Source organism: Halichoeres trimaculatus, unplaced genomic scaffold (assembly GCF_033239565.1).
Source record: "Halichoeres trimaculatus isolate MK-OKI-2021-1 unplaced genomic scaffold, fHalTri1.1 fHalTri1_scaffold_12, whole genome shotgun sequence".
NCBI classification, from domain to species: Eukaryota; Metazoa; Chordata; class Actinopteri; order Labriformes; family Labridae; genus Halichoeres; species Halichoeres trimaculatus.
In genome coordinates this window covers 22,427,166-22,446,464 of record NW_027437190.1, presented here as the reverse complement: position 1 = coordinate 22,446,464, position 19,299 = coordinate 22,427,166, and the positions used below count along the sequence as shown (strand labels likewise).

Here is a 19,299-nt window from a genome sequence, read left to right as displayed (position 1 = left end):
TATCTTCTCACACACACACAGAAACTCACACTTTCTCCATCCATATGCTCCCTCTCTGACACTGTCACACTTCATCCCCCTGCACCCCTCCTTCTCTTCTTCGCCTCCTCTTGGCTGGAGGCTGTGGTGTCCATGGTGTGAGAAACTGTCTCTCACTGAAGAACGCAGCGCAGCCACGAGCCAGACCCTTCGTCCTCTGTAACACCACAGCCACCGTCTCTTCCTTCATCATTGTCTTCTTCGTAATCTAAATATGACAAGCGGGTCAAAAGGATTCGTCACAACACGGATAATCTATAATTAAGATGATAGTGTAACTGTGATTCCATGGTTACTCATCAAGTGTGTGTCGGTAAATTAAGACATGGAAAGGTGTGAAATTGCAGTCTCAGTGTTTAAATGTGTGTGTGTGTGTGTATGTGTGCACCATCGGTCTCCTCATCATCTTCTGTGTCTCCCTCTGATTCCAGGGAGCAGGACTCTAATCGACTGTCTCTCCTCACTGTGACGTCACCCCTGAAACATTCACACCCACCCTTCATTTAACACCTAGTACCAGCAGAAGTGTGTGTCAAGATCTGTTAATACATTAGCATATTGTAAATCCCAAAATGGTTTCAGAATTAGCAATGCTTGTGACCTTGGAAGAAACAATGAATATGCAAACGAGGAAAATAACTTTGCGGTTTAGAGTGTGTTCTCTTTAAGTTTTGACACGTCTTGTGCCCACCTTTGCTTTCCAGAGCTGGGGAGCTGCTCCCATACGATGAGGTCTCGACCTCCAGTGACCCACCGGTGGTCACCACTCCCTGTGGTCCACGCTGCAAAGCAGAGGATTCTGGGAGCACAGGGCCAGGTCAGAGAGGCCAGGTAGCGACAGTGAGGCAGAGAGAACACTGGAGGGCGAGGAGGGAGAGGAGAAGGTCAGCAGAGGAAAACAAAGTGGTTTCGATTTAATCTTAAAGTGCTTCCACCCACTCAGAGAGGAGTGAGGAACTTCTGGTTTCACATGGTTTACTCGGGGACTCACTGTTCAGCAAGCTCTCTCCATTCGCCACATCATAGCAGGAGCCAATTAGGAGGCCTCCTGCCTGGTGAACACAATCTGTTACCCCGGTGATGCTGCTGTGATTGGTCAGTCTGGACGTGGTTCCTGTGGTAATTGGACAGATGTTAGGTGCAAGGATTATGCAAATGTTCCCACATCTGCCTTCCTTTTTCAAGCTTTCGCTCGATCTGATACACACACACACACACACACACACACACACACACACACACACACACACACACACACACACACACACACACACACACACACACACACACACACACACACACACACACACACACACACACACACTTGCTCTCTGTGCCAATTCCACAACTCACCGCTCCTCCAGTGCAGGATCTTGATCCAGGCTCGACCATGGGCCAAGAACACTCGATCTCCCCGGGGGCTTAGGGTTAGGCGCCCCCCTGGCTCTCCTCCGCAACCTGTCACCTGTCCGCTCCAATGGTGCAGCAGCCTAAGGGGGTCTCGATCAGAACACCGGTTCTCCCACACAGACACCCCTCCTTCGGCTGAACTGCTGAACACCAGCGGACCCTGAGACTGTGGAGGGCACAGGAGACACGGTTGTCATGGTGATCTTAGTCTTCACCCAGCACATGTGTGTGTTTATGTGCGTTCGTGTAAATGGAGAAGAAGTGTGTGAACAGTTTCAAAGTGTACTTTTCTGCGCCGCTGCTGGATATAAACGGATTGTGCGCTTTGCATGATAAACACAATGATGTGCTGCGCTTTAATGCTTCGGGCATATTTTGATGATTGCAATTTGAGAAAAAACTGCATTTGGAGCTCTGGATTTTGATATTCATAAAAATGCTTTTTGCTCCAATTGTGTACAGTGTGCTTTCTATAATTGGCCAAGCTTTACAGCATCCTTTTCTACAAATATCTTTGATTTGAAGGAAATAAACAGTAAAATTGTGTGAGGATAAAAGTGAAGTAAAAGTAGAAGCTTGATTTTTTGAGAAGAAACTATTTTCTGAAATTATATCAAGAGTTTGACACCACTCAAGTGAGCTCTTAGTCAGAAAGAAACATTGTCGTGTTTGTGGAAAACATCTCCCTCTCTAAAAGGAAGCCATGCATAACAAATAGCTTCTTCATCCAGCATTTCCTGGCCAGTATGTGAGTGAGTGAGTGACCCACCTGGATGGAGGTGACTGCTTCCTGGTGTGCGTTGATTGACTGGCAGTTCTGGAAAGTGTGCCAGCTCCAGGCTTGAACTTTCCCCCCATCTGAGGGGGGGAGACAGAGTGTGAGGTTAACGTGAGCTGACAGGTGGCTGGCAGTCATTATTGCTGGTCACGGTTCGACACACCTGAGCCTGACTGCCCTAAACCCTGTGCCTCCATCTCTCTGATTTAGCTCGATGGCTCTGCACCGCACCACACACACACTCACACACACACATACACACATATATTCACCAGCAGAGAAGAGGGGTGTGAAATTCTGCCTATATACCAGAAACATCCGTGCACTTGAATAGGTGCAACATACAAATCGGATGTGACGAACTACTTCTTTTCCACTGACAAACCCACCTGACCCAGTGATGATGTAGCCGTCATCCTCTGGCAAAAAGCAGAGCGCAGTCACAGCGTTGAAGGTGTAGATCGACTTCACACACTGCCCTGGGGGTAATGGTAAAACATTTATTTAATTATGGGGACACCGACCACCACTCACACACAGACATGTATTGATCACAATGCATGCATACACACATTTCCAAGACAGTGCCTCAAGGCTATGCCTACTTTAATATAGACGTATATACATCTTTGATGTGTATGTTTGTGTGATTACCAACGCTTAGGGCCCAGATCTTCACATAGCAATCCGCCGAGCCGCTCAAAATAAATCTCTCCTTGTCCGGCAGAGACAGGGACCAGGCTGGTAAGAGGGCAAACATAGACAAAAGAGCAGGAGGGGACAACAGAAGAGGAGGAGGATGTGGAGGAGGAGGAAGGAACGGGGATAATAGACAAGAGACAGAGAGAAAGGAGAGGACAAAAAAGATTAAGCCAAGAGGGAAGCTGTAAATAAGTGATGATGTACAAAATGAAGAAAAGAGACAGATTGCAGGGGAGAGGCAAAGACAGAAGAGACAGGGTTTAAAAAATAAAGAAACAAATAATGAGTTAATGTACACGGTGTGACTAAAGCTGCATCATTTATGTGCAGCAACTCCATTGTGTTTTTTTAAGTTGGGGCAGGAAATGCGGGGAGGAAGTGTGGGAGGAGGGGAGATGTTTGAGTTCAAGTGACAGAGGGCTGCCTGCTTCAGACAGACAGCCAGCTCTCTAAAGTGTCTGCTGAGGTTATCTCTCTCTGGGGTTGATCTGATGAACTGCTCCTATAATTACCAGACCGCAGGACACAGGCATTACTCAGCTGTAGCTCATGTGAGGAGGTGTGTATGTATGTGTGTCCTCACCCAGCCTCCTGCAGTACTCAGAGGGAGGAGCAGACAGACAGGTGACCCCGCCAGTGTGACCCCCCAGGTTCTTCTGCTCTGTTGCTGTGGGAACATGCCACACCTTCACTGTTGTATCTCGGCTTGAGAGGAGAAGAGGAATAGAGTGAGGAGGAGAGTGCACAAGAGGATAAAATATGGAGTGGTACTGAGTCAGTGAAGGCGGCGAAAGCAAGCTAAGTTAAAAGACTTTCAATGGAAATCGCAGGAGATTAGCACCAAGCGGTCAAGGTAGGGGAAGAAAAACAAATACATGTCGCACAGTGAAGGAGAAGCAGGAGCGTTTCAAGTGATAAATTAGGTGAAGCCTTCACTTTGCGCAGTCATTATGCAAATCATGACACTGCTTTACCTTCCAGAAACAACCATGTTGTCAACAGCAACCACACAGGTGATGATGTCATTGTGGCCCTCCAGTAGCCTCAAGCGGAACCTCACCTTCTCCCACGACGCACGGAGGGATGTAAATTCTGCTTCTGCAAGAAAAAAAAAGGTTTATGCAATTAGCAATGTTGCCTCATCAGCACCCCAGCTTGTTAATCTACACACTTGTTCAATATGGATTAGTTTGCCAATGTGAAGAGCGGCACTAATTTAGCTCCAAGGATGCAAAACCTGCCTTCTCGTCTTCAGGGAAACAAGAGCAGTCTGTTGGTTTAAACAGTGGCAGACACACAAGCTTGTTAGGACTCCTCGGGGCATAAATGTATAATCTGATTTCAGATGTTAATCACAGATTAGGGATCTGCCTTTTTCTTTTAACTGTTACAACAATGTCTGCAGCCACATTCTGTATTTGTCCCACCTTCCTGTTGTAGAAGTCGCTCATTGTCAGAGTCCTGTCCGCCTCCTGACGCGCCTGGGCACTGATCTGACATCTCAATGGGCTTCGTCCTCTCCTGCCGTCCGCCCGTCTCTGCTGCCCTTCCTGTCTCCCTCTGCCTGGCAGCCAGAGCTGGCGTTTCTCGAGCTTTGGATTCCTCTCCTCCCTTAAGGATCTTGGAGGCTGGAGGCGTTTGTGATGGAAGGGCCTCGGGGGCATCCTCCCTGTGCCAGTGTAGAAAGCAAAAGCTGAATGAATAATCAAAATGCAAAGTTCACACAGCATCCTACCTGTGGAGGAAGCCATGCACAAACATAAACATTACTTCTTAATGAGATGGGTATGCATGCGTTTCATTCAGGTTTATAATATTAATACCAACATATGGTGATCTGCACAAAACCCTGAGGAGCTCTAATGGGGGGGGAAGACATCCCTGACTGATGTTTACATGGCACATTATGAACAGTGTAAAGTTGTCTTTATTGTTGAAGTGTGACAGCATTTGACCCCCAGTGTGTTTGGTTAGACATACAAAAAGATCAAAGGCTTCAGAGTGAATGTTGTTGCTTTTGAAGAATTGCGCTCCCCTCCATCTGCCCCCCTCATCTCACTGGTACCTCTCCCTCACTTCCTTACACTTGTCTTTTCATCTTCTCCTTTTTTCCGTCTCCCACAATCCCCAGAGTTTGCTGTGGGCCAGAAAGCTGCAGCTGAAGCTCAGCCAATCTGGAACGCAGCTCCGCCTTCCTGGAGATCTGAGAGGGGAGAAGGCAAAAGATTGGTTGTAGACCAGGCTGCTAAATCCACAAGTTGTTTATACGCACAACCAACATGCTCGGCCTGTCTTTATTTATTAGGCTGCAACTGGCAACAAACAGTGAACTCCTGTCTGAATATGGGTCATTAAACCTGCCAAACTGATAGAATTAGGCATGTCTTCTTGATACAAAGTGGATGTTTACTTCTTTTAAAGGGATACTTCACTGATTTTAGACACACAAATCTTCACCTTTAAATATGCCAGTATTTCTGTTGTGTTATGGGGCTCAATTAGAGCTTGATCCAGTCTGTGAAACACACTCTTGTTGATGTAATAATGATGACATTGAGGAAGATTAAATTAAAAAAAATCCTGTGGATGGAGTTTATAATTTAAGGGCAATCAGTCTGGGTCTTTGATGGTGCTGAGTTGTTTGATTTATCAAAATTAATCGTATATTATTAACCAATTTAGAGCTGACACAAATAATTGTATTAGACAGTTTCAAGCTAAGACATCCCGCACTTACTGGTCTCTGCTTTCTCACTGTCAGAATTTAATGCTTTTCTCTGTCACATTTAAGGGTAAAAATTAGGAGGTTTTACTCTTTAATGCAACAGTTTGAAAACAATCTCAACAGGAAGAAATTTTGCTGAAAGTGTCCTTCATTTTGACACCCTATAGAATACGACATTTAATGATAAAAAAAAAATCACAAATAGGCTAATTTATCCCAAAACTGAACAACCATTGAAAGATGACAGTATTAAAGTAAAATCTCACTAAAGTTTCTTAAGATTGTTGAGATACAACATACAGGGTGGGGCAGAAAGCTTTACCCATCGTGTATATCTATTTTATTTGCTGAGCTGTTGTCCTAGAAACTTAAAATTTTGGATAGTTTCTCTTAACTATCTTTTGATGTACCTGAGTTCATTTGTTTACTCCTAATGATTGTCGGGTATGGCATCAAAGGGTAAGCTTGACCAGATTGTGGCCTTGAAGGGGGCTGGACTGACAACAATGCAAATCATGAAAAAGGTGAATGTTTGTCGTAAGACTGTCTACAACGTCATGAGACGTTACAAGGAGTCTGGCAATATCACCAGCAAGCCAGTCCCTGGAAGAAAACGTTCAGTCCGGACCAAAAGGGTTGTTGAGATGGTGAGGAAGACAATCCAAAGGAATCCTTGCAGGAGCATGAGGGCAACAGCAAAGAAAGTGAACATCTCAAGGACTTCACTGAGAAGAATCGTCAAACAGGATCTCGGACTGAAAGCACTAAAAATGCAACACAGACAACTGATTTCAGCTGCTTCTAAGAAAAAATGTCTTGACAGGGGGAAAATGATGCTGCAGGAGATCCAGAGTGCCGCAGACAAAGTCCTGGTTTGGTCTAATGAGAAGATCTTCACCGTTCAGGCAGTGGTCAATTCCCAGAATGACAGGGTTAATGCACATAATGCACAGCACCTATCCGAAGGCTGCAGAACTCATTTTCATCATCAGAAGCCAGCTGGAGTCATGGTGTGGGCTGCTGTTGCATCTGATGGCTCAAAGTCTCCTTTGGCCTTTATTCAGGGGGGTGTGAAAGTGAACAGCCAGGTGTACCTTCAAATGCCTGAAGAAAAAGTGTTGCCTTGGTGTACCAATGCGTTTGGAAACCAGTATGTCTTCACACAAGATGTTGCACAGCTCACACATCCAATGTCACACAGGCCTGGTGCAAGCAGCACTTTCCTGGCTTCTGGGACAAGAACATGTGGCCTCCGTCAAGTCCGGACATCAATACAATGGACTTTGCGATCTGGTCTATCCTTGAGAGGGAGGCCCAAAGAGTATCTCACAGCAGTGTCACTGCTTTGAAGACAACTCTGATGAAGTCATGGTCAAAACTTGATGCAGAGACAGTGCAGCTCTCATGCCAGGCAGTGCCAGGTCGTCTCTAGGATATGATAAAGGCAAAGGGTGGCCATATTGAGAAGTAAATCTTTTTGGTGACAGAGAATAAAGTAAAGAAACTGTGTTCAATGTTTGTTATGTTTGTCTGCAAGCATTTTTGGATAGTGCGGAAAAAACGATGGGTAAATCTTTGTGGCCCTCCCTATATGAGACTATTTCATTTGATATGATTTGATGTCATACGATAAAACACAAAACAGTATATGAAATCACAGTATGAAACATGATATTAAATTAAATGATACAAAATAAAAGTATTCCCATGGGGGAAATTTATTGGGGACTTAAGTGCTGTGAATGCTCTACTGCCTCAGAGAATATACCACACCAAACATAATAAATTTGGATCAAATATTCTAAAAAAACAAACAAAAAAAAAACATTTAGAATGAGTTATTGTCCTTAATTTATTTTTTTGTCATGCAAGAACAAAATATGTGCTGTGTCTAATGGGGCTGTCTTTAATGGAACTGTTTAATGGTCATGTAGGCCACCAAAAATATTTTAGGACACTATCTTTGGGGCTTGGTAATCTTTGTGTACAACAGATAGTACTGTACAGAAACTTAACTTAGTTACATTCTCATTGTTTGAAACTTTTTTCTGTATATGTATAGCAGCTTTTCCTGTAGTTTGAGGCTTTTCGTTACAACAAATTTAGGCAAATGAACTTTTGGTCAAACACAAAGGAACTCTGTTAGTAGTCTAGTAGTCACCATCAGTGCAAATAGCTTTTAGTCTATGGGTGTGGGCTGTCAGCACATGCATGGATGTTCCTATCTCCCATTAGAGAATGGAGAAAACACACTTTTGTAGGACAGTCATAACTTTCAGCATTCAGATTCTGCCCTTTAACAGACTGAAGCTCTCCTGAGGCCCCTGATCATTATTTTGTCTGATGCAGTCAAGGCTTCTGATCTCTTACATTCCTAAGGCAAAAAACTGTCAAATTATTCATCCTAACATTATCTTTAATTCATGCTAATCGCATATTTTTCCTCTTTAAGATAGCAAAACTGTTACTTCTAGTTTAAGAAGCCTATCTTCAAAACTTCGTAACGCCATTAAAATGCCATCATTATTTAATCGTGAGCTTGGAATACTCTGTGCCGAATCTGATAGCTGTAATAAGCCTACTTCAATGAACTGTTTGAATATGCAACTCTACCTTTTCAAATGATTTTCAACCTGTGTCCGTTGTTGAAGACTTGTTCTTGTGTTTTCATTTTTACTAAAGCTCTCACTGGGTTGTATATTTAAGTCGAGACTGCAGTCATAACCTGTTTTTACACCACAGGGAAATCTTTTCAGGCTTTGCCAGAGTCAAATAGGTTAAACAGATGACATTAATAGGAACAGGAAGGCAGATGAAGTATTCCAGTACCTTGAATCTCTCCTCTGGGGTAAGGCTGATTTTTATTTCCAGATTTTCAATCTGTCTCAACTTCTTCTGCAGCTTTCTCACCTCCCCCATTTGAAGCTCCAGGCTAAACTAAAACGCTGCGGGTCATCAGTAAAAACACACTTTAAACTGAAAGACTAGCTCTAAAAGTGTCAAAGACACATCATTTTTCCTTAATACAGATCATGGGGAGAGTTTTACAAATAGGGAACCAACGGTTCAGCGCTGAGCTGGTGAGACGTGTCGCCGGATGTTTACGGTGCTATAGACGTGTATAACTGTCATTACAGCGTCCCCATGTGGACTACTGGAGGACAGCTTTAAGAACCCGATAACCTGCATTGTCATAAATTTCAAATAAGGTGTCCGTAGGAATTAGTGAATATTGTTATGTAGCCGCACACGTTCATATATATGTATATATAAATACATAAAAGTCAATTCCCTTAATCGTTAAAGGGAATACAGTAAAACTTTGGTGCTTTCAGGTGTCATTAAATCGGCTCGGTTTTCCGGTTCAGAAATCGTAAAAGAGATTTTGAAGGCCGCCCTAAGCTTTAAAATAGATAATGGTTAATGGAAGATAATGGTTTCCTATTTGTTTTTGCAGTTGAGTTAAATAGAGAAATAAATAAATAAATACCCCCCCCCCCCCCCCCCCCCACACACACACACACATTATGAGTTATCGCTGATATGTATGTCTGACAACTAATTACAACCAGCGTTTAGGGTACAGACGGTTGAGGGCAATGAGCACTTAAGCATTACACGACTTTGTTGTGCAAAATGCCAAATTATTATTAAAAATGGAACTGAATATGCTGCAATGTTAAAGCACTTTTCCGTCAAAACAACATAAAAAACAGTGATCCCAATAAAGACAATTGATCAAGATTGTAGTGATATATTTAGTCAGTTAAATAATTGAAAAATTAATCAATTACTAAAACTCACAATAGGCGTTTCACTGCAATTTTCAAACTGTAGAAGAAACAAAGACGTCTCCGCAGTTAAAATTAGTCTTGGGTGAATTCTTTGGGTTTTATAGGAAATGGAAGCTGATTGAGGACAAAATTTAAAAGAAAATTCAATTTTCTTTATTTTTGTTATGGTTAGATTGTACCCAGTGTCTTGACAGATCAGGACAGTTGGTGATCTGATTTCCGATAGCACGTGAATGCAACACAATTAAAGCACAAACTGAATAAAGTATTTCAAGAAAAGCATATTTAATCGTAGCAAAAAAAACCTTGATGGATCATTATTCAGCAACTACTTAAAAGAATCGTATCGACTGTCCGAGAGTCACGTGACACTAATGAATTCTTTTAAATTGATGCCCATCAGTCTCGGGAAGTGACATCACTATACACGTTTCTTTGTCTGCCGACCTCATCCGGGGGAAGTGTAGATTTGGACGAGGCAGCTGCTTGACTGAGGAAAAAAAAAAAAAAAAACTTCGGAAGAAAAAAAAACTCAGAAGGGGGAAACTTAGATGATTTGCAAGAATTGGGACCGATTGGGAAACTGTTTCCAAACTGTGCCGGTCCAGGCCAGCTCCTGAGACGGAGACGAAGTCTTCGCTCCCGGTAAACGCCACTTTTCCTCATGCACTCAGGGTTACATTTTGGTAGAAATGCAGGACTCGTTTGCTGTCTCTCCACCCGTCGCCACAGCCGGAAGTCAGTGAGGATGGTCTATTGGTTTTTTTCTCTTCGCTCCGTTTTTTTTTTTACCGTTTGCATTTTTTTTCTTCGCTTGTTATTTTTTCCTAGCAGGAGAGCACTACGGGCACACTGTGCTGTCTGCTAGCTAACTGTATGTTAATCAGCACGTCGGGCCTGATTAACTACGAGATGAAAGGAACTGAAGCGGTGTTCTTGTGTCCAGCTGCTCTCTGAAAAACTATACACATATTACATGTTATATCTGTGTGATATTTTGTCCGTCAATTGAATCAACTTTTGATGTTTGCCTGTGAAGTAGAACCTGCTGTTTTCACCATAAAATTGAGGTCAGTTACCTTGTTAGCGCCCAAAGCCACGAAAGCCAAACATTACATTTGTACTGCAGGTTGAGATCTCGACATGATATGACCTGACTGCTGTCATCAACATTTGGGAGCACGATACATAAGCAATGTATAGACTTCCTTAGTCATGGTCCAAATATTTAACGTTATTGTCTGCATAACAATACTAGTCAGGCAATTCCACAGGACAGCTTGTCATTTTTGTTCTTTCATGTGGAATGTTATACCTGCATAACCAACGTAGGTACACCTTGTGGCAGGTGGCTTTTAATTTTTGAATCAAGAATACTTTGATCATAACTTAAAGAAGTTTTTGTCTACTGCGATTTTTGTAGGGCTACATGTGGTAAGCTTCCAATCCAAGATAATTGTGATGCTGAATTTTCTTACTTTCTTTCAAACGATTTCCCCTGACTTGTGTTGTTGTTATAACACATGTAGTATGTAAAGTAGATACACTTGGGTGCTTGTTGACCCATCATTATTGGAATTGTAGAACAAGGGATGCACAGACTTATATGCAAAATATTTGCATTAATCCAACACCTTTAGTCTGATACTGATACCAATTCAAGAGTGTTCCCTTCTTTATTTCCTGGCTTGGAAGATAACTGGAGTGACTGAGAAGAAGAAATAATTTTTTAATCTGGTAACCTGAAGGCTGCTGATGCTTTATGTGCTTACTTTTAAGAAAATCTTGGTGCAACACGCTGTGGACAAGAAGATGTAAAATTTGAATTTGGTTAAAAAAAAACAACAACTTTTTTTTCTCCTTGACCAATCATATGTGCTCTCATTAGTGTTTCCAACACCTAAAAATACTTCTATGGAGCCACCATGTTTTAACTCATTGTTGCACATACTTAATGGGTTATGTTGTTGGCAGCAAGTTTTTAAAACTTCCTATACCATGTTGATAACATTGAGCATCAATGCAGATTAGCCTCCAAATGAGGTGTCATGTTACACTTGCTGTGGCTTGTGCACTTTTATCCATGGGTTTAGAGTACCTCTATGACATGATTCAAACTCACTAAAAGTTGTTCTCACATCAAATAACTTTTGCTATTTTTTGTGTCTTTTCAGACATGATGGAGGATTCTCATTTCAATTCATCATATTTCTGGTCTCCAATCCCCACTGTGTCAGGACAGGTATGTCTGGAGAAGAAGTCAAGAATCCATTACCTCTGCTTGATTGAAAGCATTTTTTTGAGGACTGCTCTGTGACCATAAAAAAAGGATTAATCAGTCTGGTTAGTGAAATGAGAAATTTCATCTTCATTGCAGATTGAGAATGCCGTGTTTCTGAACAAGGTGAAAGAGCAACAGAGAGAGATGCCTTCTCCTGCATCACACTACCAAACAGCCCTCCTCACAATCCCCACTCCTGGGACCAAGACAGATGGCGGAGGGCAGGCTGGGTGTGTGGCGCACCTTCACCCTCCTCACACCACCCAGAACATGCTGCCTGTCCCCTCCACGGGTATCATGACAGCAGGTGAGTCTGCATCTGCGTGAAGAAGCCCCTGGGTGTCTATCAGTGGGAGACTGTTCTTGCTTGTTCCATGATACATTTTTACATTTTATCCTGTAAAAGTTTAGTTTCGGATTAGACGTGCATCAAAGCTTTAGGCTGGATTAACAAGCCATGAGTTTTGCTCTGAACTGTTGGAATCAGAGATGTGATGAATTGTTAAGTTGATGAAAACAAGTTAAATCTGAGTCACATGGGACTCCAGAGCTGCACAATGAGCCAAGAACAAGTGCGAGCAAAACAAATGTGTCTCAATTCATGCAAGAATCTCAGGGTTTATACAAATAATGGAGAAGTAGCTCTGTGCTGTCATAACCTTTTTAGCATTGATTAAACACTTATTTACTAGGTTTTGGGTGGTGAGAAACACTGTGTTCTTTTAAAAAAGACTTGCCAAAATCATTGTAACTTCAAGTCTGATTGTAGTCCTGTCTCTCTTTTTCTTTCTTCCATTTTTTGGTTTGTTTTCCCCTGAAGCTGGTCTGGTCATCACAACTCCTCAGGGCACATTAGTGTCACCCACCTCGTCTCAGTCATTTGTCTCTGGTCATCCATCGACAACCATGATAGTTTCAGCACTCAACCCTGCAGGTAAACACACATGATTACATTTTTACCATATGATAACTCTAAACTCTTTCAGAAATGAATCTTGCTCCTAGGATAGTATTTATTGGCCATTTTAAGAGGGGAATGTAGTATAAGTAAGTGAATAAAGGACTCACTATACACCTGATCAAAATCTCAAGGCCAGTAAAAAAATTGCACTAGTTTCTATTTTGCACTGTTGGATCTCAAGAAGGTTCTAAGCAGAGTTACAAAATTCAAATAGAAGAAATGGGAGTGAGACAAAAAAAGGAGTAAGCACTATAACAACAATCAAACTGAAATAGGCTGTTCAACCCCAAACCCTAAAAATGACTCAGTAACATTCTTATTGATTGCTTCAATATTTGTAAGGGCATGCCTGATGTCAGTGCTTCAAGGAGGCCAGTGGGAACGTTGCCCTAAGTGGTGAAGATGGCTTTATGGAGGGGATCCACTATCTGGAACTACTGTCCATTTAAACTTGTGCAATGTTTTAACTGGTCTTAACGTTTGGATAAAGTTTGTATTAGAGAACAATGAATTTAAGTGCTGAGTTAGCTTTTTTCTTTCATCATCATTAATATTTTTTGCAGGATGAATTACTTAAGCTAATGTGGGACTGTCTTTTTGGATCTACAAGCATGAGCATGAATCAGAAACCAAAAACAAAATCCTATTATTCAACAACAGATTTCGTTGAAGAGATCTGAAACATGACTTAACTTGTTGCCTTTCTGATTGTCATTTTCACTTCATGCGAACAGTGAGATGAGAGAAATTTCAGTCCGGTTTTATTCATTTGCTCCCAATAAAATCTTGTCTCCTCTTCTAGCACATGCTGTCCTTTCACCAACCCAGAAAAATAATCAACAAACAATTTGATTTCATATCTAGGCTGTGCCAGTAACTCATTATTTCTTGTTTAGAAACCACTCAGTTTACTGTGGAAAAAATAGATAGGGCGGAAGTATTCATGAAGCATTAATGTATAAGATGTTGCAAAAAATAACCCCATATCTACTGTTTTACAGCTTGCTCATCTTTTTTTTTTTTAATCTTTTTTTTACTTTCATATTTATTCAGTGGTTGTGAAAGACATTATGGCTGTATGATCAGAAATCCAATAAGAAATACTTCTTTTTACTTAGAATCACTCAGCTGTTCGTGACACCTATTACGACATGCACAGTTAAAACCTTTCTCAAATGTTTTTAACTGACAGCTGTTCGTTCATTTCTAGAAAGAAAAGGAGAAGGGACGCCCCATGTGGTTGTGATGCCAGCGCCCCCCAAGCGAAGTAAAAAGAAGAAGACGACACTCACCACGGTCAGTGCAGTTGGAGGGACAGGAAATGAAACACTAATACTTGCTCATCTGGCAGCCAATGGACAGGTTAGAAGTAAACAATATCAAGAGATTGAAATAATGACGAGGTATGTTTGGATACTTGAATTTTGAATGCTCTTGACAGGTGACAACTTTGCAGCATAATGCTGGTGACCCATACGAGCTGTCAAATGAGGAGGAAGACCACGGCCCAAAAGATAGCACTAAGACATACAGGTACATTGTCGAAAACTAAACTTGCTCTGTATCCCTTTCTCCATGCTCTAGCTTTAAAATGCAAGCGCACCTGTTGCTCTGTATACTCAGGAAATCTGGGTAGAGATGACTAGCTGATAGAGATGAACTAGGCCTGCTTGGTATCAGCAACTGACACACAAAGATACCCTTCTGAAAAGGTTTCTTCACTGCATGTTGTGGCAAAACATGCCTGCTTTTACACAGGAAAGCTGAGTCCTTCTCTTAATGTATTTGAGATACAAATACATCTGTGCTTTGTAGTTGCTTTCTCTGCTTCTGCACACACTGGACAAAAGTGCTACTCTGCTTCTACTGTCCTTTGTTGTCTTTGTACAGCATGCTGTTGGGGTTTTCTCTCTCATGCACTGCTCTTTCTCTTTGTCAAGTACTCATCTCCCCTTACATTTTTCCCTGGTTTCAACATGTCCCCTACGTGTTATTTACCCAAACCACTTTTGCCTCTCCTGTCTGCATTAATTTGTCTTCATGTTATCCAATTTTCTTTTTATTGTGAGTTTCATTTTCTGTCATATTTCTTATTCTTTTCTTGGGTCAATCTTCACCCTGCTGTCTTCTTCCTCTCCTCTTTTCTGTCCTTTCCTACCCCTCTCCCTATCTCCTTATTTGTGGATGTTTCCCTCCTCCTCCTCCTACTCCTCCTTGTCCTATCCATCCCACCCCTCTTTCCCCCAATTCTGTGTCTCTTCACCCATAGGTGCCGGATGTGTGCGGCGACCTTCCTCAGTAAGTCTGACATGCAGATCCACTCCAAGTCGCACACAGAGGCCAAACCTCACAAGTGTCCTCACTGCGCCAAGTCATTCGCCAACTCCAGCTACCTGGCCCAGCACATCCGCATCCACAGTGGGGCCAAGCCTTACACCTGCTCCTACTGCCAGAAATCTTTCAGGCAGCTCAGTCACTTACAGCAGCACACACGGTACTGCAGACGCCACCCCCCTCCCCACTACCACCCAGTACCCCCTGTCCTTTTAACTTATCCTGCAGAGTGACTTTCAGAAGCCCTGTCTTCTTCTTTTTCTTCCTCCTGGGGAAGAGTTAGGAGTGGTGTGCAGATGCATATTTCACTGCCATGTAAATGTTGGCATGCTACCAGTCCCATCCAGAAGTGACCTTTGCAGAAAAGTGAATTCAAATGACTTATTTGAGTTCAGACTTTGTCTTGTTAGAGGTTTTTCATAATTTATACCATAATTAGAATGGCCAGTTGAATTGCATGGATCTCTGTTATATTAACAGATACAATGAGAACATTTTGCCCTTTCTTTCTCTTTCCATTTCTGCATTTGCTTCTCTCTGTGCTGCTTGTATTGCATTTTTCTGCTTGATGTATTTCTTATGCCTGCATGTACTGTCATTTTTTTCTGCCAGTGCTCCCAAAAAGCACACAGATTTAGAAATACATGTTAAATGCACACTTTGTTCCATTGTGTTTCCATGTTCAAACTATTGTGTTATTGTTTGGTTTACTCCCTTGTCATTGCCTTTTCTTGCTTTCACCGTTGAACGACAATGTGTGACAGAAATCCTTTGTTTTCATGCTCTGCTTCCCTCCTCCCTGCATTCATTTTATCATGGCTGTCCTGTTGTTGTTCTTTTTGGCTGCCATCAAATTAAATTGAGATTCATTTGTGGAGGCATGTATATCCAGATAAATGCATTTACAAAACCTTTTAGCAAAATCAAAAAATGTTTTTTGCTTCTTTTGGAACATCCGAATCCACCAGAGCAGAAAAACATGCGTAAAACATGAAAAATAAAATGTATCCATTGAGTTGCCTTGCCACATTGTGATTGAGTAAATTTTTTAAGTAATTTACTATTGCACCCAGTATTTTTTACCACTTAGAATAGAAAAACTTGAAATAATAAAAAATTGTCATGGGGTTTTTCTTAATTTCCTAGCACTTTTTGTGCTCCAATTTGCCCTTGACTAGCCTTCCTGACTAGTCCTGATAAAGGGAATCAGTCACTTTGAGCATGTATCAAACCGTATCAGGTGTGCATTTTTTCAGTATACCATTACAACCTGTTTTCTGTCTCTTCCCCTCCTGTCTCTCCTCATCAGGAACCACACAGAGTCCAAGCCTCACAAGTGTCCTCATTGTACCAAGTCATTTGCAAACTCCAGCTACCTGGCCCAGCATGTCCGCATCCACACCGGAGTGAAACCCTACGCCTGCTCGTTCTGCCAAAAGAGCTTTAGACAGCTCAGTCACCTTCAGCAGCACAACAGGTAAGTCAATCACCATTCTTGGGTTTCTCATTTGCATCAGTGCCTTGTTTTGGTCAGTTAGTTCACCATGAAGGTGCTGAATGTTCTTTATGGACGCATTTTCATTTGTACTTTTATTCAGGATTCACACAGGAGATCGACCATACAAGTGCATCCATCCAGGCTGTGAGAAAGCCTTCACACAGCTTTCAAATTTACAGGTGTGACAATGTTAGTTTTGTCCTTACGCAGTAAGTTCGTGTACAGTTATCTACCTCTGAGCCTGTTTTCTGTGCTGTAAAACTTTCTTCTATATTAACCATTTTCCCCAGTCTCATCGGCGTCAACACAACAAAGACAAGCCCTACAAGTGCACCAACTGCAACAAAGGATATGTGGACTCAGCAAGTTTGGAGGTGCACATGTCTACACACACAGTCAAACATGCAAGGATCTACTCGTGTGGACTCTGCAACCGCACTTATACCTCAGTAAGAAAAATGTCCATTTCTGAAGATCAATTCAACTTGCAACACTATGAATCGCCTCTCTGGCATCAGACATCTGGCAGCTACTTTACACCATGTAGTCATATGTCCACTGTTTCCCCTCTACCTATCCTCCCTTCATCTCAGGAGACGTATCTGGTGAAACACATGGAGAAACACAACCCAGACCAGTTGACTGCACCAGCAGCACAGTCAACACAACAGAACCAAAGCCAGGCCCAGAGTCAGACTGGAGCTTTGAGCCAGGTAGAGAGTGCAGAAGGGGGATTAAGCCAACCTGGGGGAGCTAGGAGTGGAGGATCTGTTGCAGGACAGAGCCAGAACAACTACCCCCAGGCAGAAAGCATCTCCAGTCCATTTGACCTGCACCAGTATAAAACAGTCTCTGCTAGTGACATCCAGTACAAACCAGTCAGTATAGCGGACATTACTACCCACAAGGACCTCTGTCTCACTGTGTCAGCATCCACCATTCAAGTGGAGCACCTCAACTCTTAGATGCTCATAAAAGGAATAAGCTTGGAGGACAAGTTGAATATTAATTCCAAATATGGATGGAAAGTTAACGGATAAAAGCAATAAAAAAAATGAAAACAAGAACTTTAAAAGACAAATGACTGTGCCTGAACAATGGTTTGAGACTGACAGGATGAACAATATGCTGACAGTTAACTGAAGATGATAATTTTGTTTAAGTTATTGTCTTTTTTTCTGCCTTGTTTAATTTGTCTTCTTTTCATAACTGTTCCTGTCAGAGTCAAAAATGTGTAAAAAGACTGCAATAAAATATCTTTCAGTCCATCACAGTGATGGTTTTATGATGGGGAATAGACTCAAAGAGAAAGAGCTTCTCTTGACCATTTTATCTCTACCTGCTCTTCCAAATACTCAGGCCATATTCATTTATGGCCTCTCTGTTGAAGAAAATTGGCAGTTGACTGTGAAGGTAAATTTTTATACTTTTGTACAGAGATTGTTTTTTTTCTTTTAGCATAAGTGTTGAAACCTCAGCAATGTTGTAAATAAATGCCTGGAGTTAATACTTTTTAAACCTAAAAGGGAAATCAGTGTATTTTCCTTTTTAGAAAAGATAAAATATCACTGGAGTATATATAGTAATATGCTACATGTATATCAAGTCCGATTGTTCATTTAAAGAATGGAGTCATCAGTGTAACCTATTCAGACCCATTTGCTGACATTAACATAATCCTATTTGGGGATGGCAAGTCGTTTCATGTTTCATGTTACCCTGTTGTACTGCTTTGTGTGTATGTCTTAAAAAATGATATCTAGATGTGTTGTTGCTATTACACTTCCATAGCGACATGTATAATACTGCTTGACGCACATACCACATGCCTGTTTTGCTTTGTTTTTCTTTTCTCATTTTTCAGCATAAAATAAAATCCTTAGAAATGCCCCTCATTTGTGTTCTTTTTCAGCATATGTAAACTTTTTGTTGTTCGCCAAATTGAACTCATTTGAAGCTGTAACCAGGTTTCAAATTTGGTGATGCTGCTTTTAGCCACCAAGCCCCATGATAAAAGAACAGCCAGGCAGAAGACAGGATCTGAAAGGAGCAGTAAACATAGCTACTTTCAAAGACAAACTAAAAACCTATTCATCTATTTACTATGGTTGTTCTGTAGGGTTTCTCTAGTTGGCAGTTATAGTTGTGTTATTTCATTTCAATATTTTATTGACACATTCATCTTTTCATATTGATATTCAGTTTATCTTTAACTCGTTTTTTATTAAATACAATCTTTTTGCTATTTGATTTTTTTAGGTTATTTTTAAATTTATTTCTTTGATGAACATCTTTTGTAGGTGTTTTTTAGTGTCTGCTCTAAAACACATCTAATGTATGTTTTACCTTTATTCTATTTTATAAATTTTTATTGTATTTTTTCTGTCACGGTAAGGCACTTAACTGAAGTGTATTGTACGAAATTTCCTATGTAAATAAAAGTTGATTGACATAATATGCAGAGTAGTTTCTTGTGTAATCAAACGGAGTAGAAGAACAGCAGTCCAAAATTTGATTATAATTATTCAAGTATTCATGTTTTTAATCATCATATTTTTATCAAAATGCACAAAAATATCCAGAACTGAAAAACCTCTGTGCCTATGTGATGCATAACGTTGCTTCTGTGCGCTCGATTATTTACTGTTAAAGCGTGTCTGCTCTGCAGGAATGTGCAAATTGTGAGGTGTTTACAAAAATGGACCGTGCCATTATAGAGGGGGGTTCAATATCAGAAATGCAGCATTCTACAACCTTTTTCAGAAGTGTGGGGAATA

At 41.3% G+C, this 19,299-nt stretch overlaps 2 protein-coding genes across 8 annotated transcripts; one reads left to right on the top strand and one right to left on the bottom strand.

The window, feature by feature from the left end:
• Nucleotides 1-29: 29 nt before the first annotated feature.
• On the bottom strand, nt 30-8,785 carry LOC141801055 (telomerase protein component 1). Of its 2 annotated transcripts, none has more exons than XM_074683948.1 (13): nt 8,484-8,785; nt 5,014-5,132; nt 4,357-4,598; nt 3,904-4,027; nt 3,513-3,634; nt 2,882-2,968; nt 2,617-2,706; nt 2,219-2,307; nt 1,393-1,615; nt 1,031-1,153; nt 731-896; nt 428-516; nt 30-247 (listed from the first exon to the last, which is right to left on the bottom strand). In XM_074683948.1, exons 1-13 carry the CDS (start codon nt 8,571-8,573, stop codon nt 153-155), a joined length of 1,659 nt encoding a protein of 552 aa, XP_074540049.1. In that variant the 5' UTR covers nt 8,574-8,785; the 3' UTR covers nt 30-152. The 2 variants fall into 2 exon arrangements, with proteins under 2 accessions (XP_074540049.1, XP_074540050.1); XM_074683949.1 differs by lacking the exon at nt 8,484-8,785 and adding an exon at nt 6,065-7,030.
• Nucleotides 8,786-9,879: 1,094 nt separating this feature from the next.
• znf384b (zinc finger protein 384 b) lies at nt 9,880-18,410 on the top strand. Of its 6 annotated transcripts, none has more exons than XM_074684069.1 (11): nt 9,880-10,093; nt 11,623-11,690; nt 11,826-12,036; nt 12,550-12,663; nt 13,901-13,986; nt 14,132-14,223; nt 14,960-15,184; nt 16,334-16,501; nt 16,623-16,701; nt 16,813-16,971; nt 17,116-18,410. In XM_074684069.1, exons 2-11 carry the CDS (start codon nt 11,625-11,627, stop codon nt 17,485-17,487), a joined length of 1,572 nt encoding a protein of 523 aa, XP_074540170.1. In that variant the 5' UTR covers nt 9,880-10,093; nt 11,623-11,624; the 3' UTR covers nt 17,488-18,410. The 6 variants fall into 6 exon arrangements, with proteins under 6 accessions (XP_074540170.1, XP_074540169.1, XP_074540171.1 ...); XM_074684068.1 differs by having other exon boundaries at nt 13,901-14,052; XM_074684070.1 differs by lacking the exon at nt 12,550-12,663 and having other exon boundaries at nt 13,901-14,052.
• The last annotated feature ends 889 nt before the right edge of the window (nt 18,411-19,299 follow it).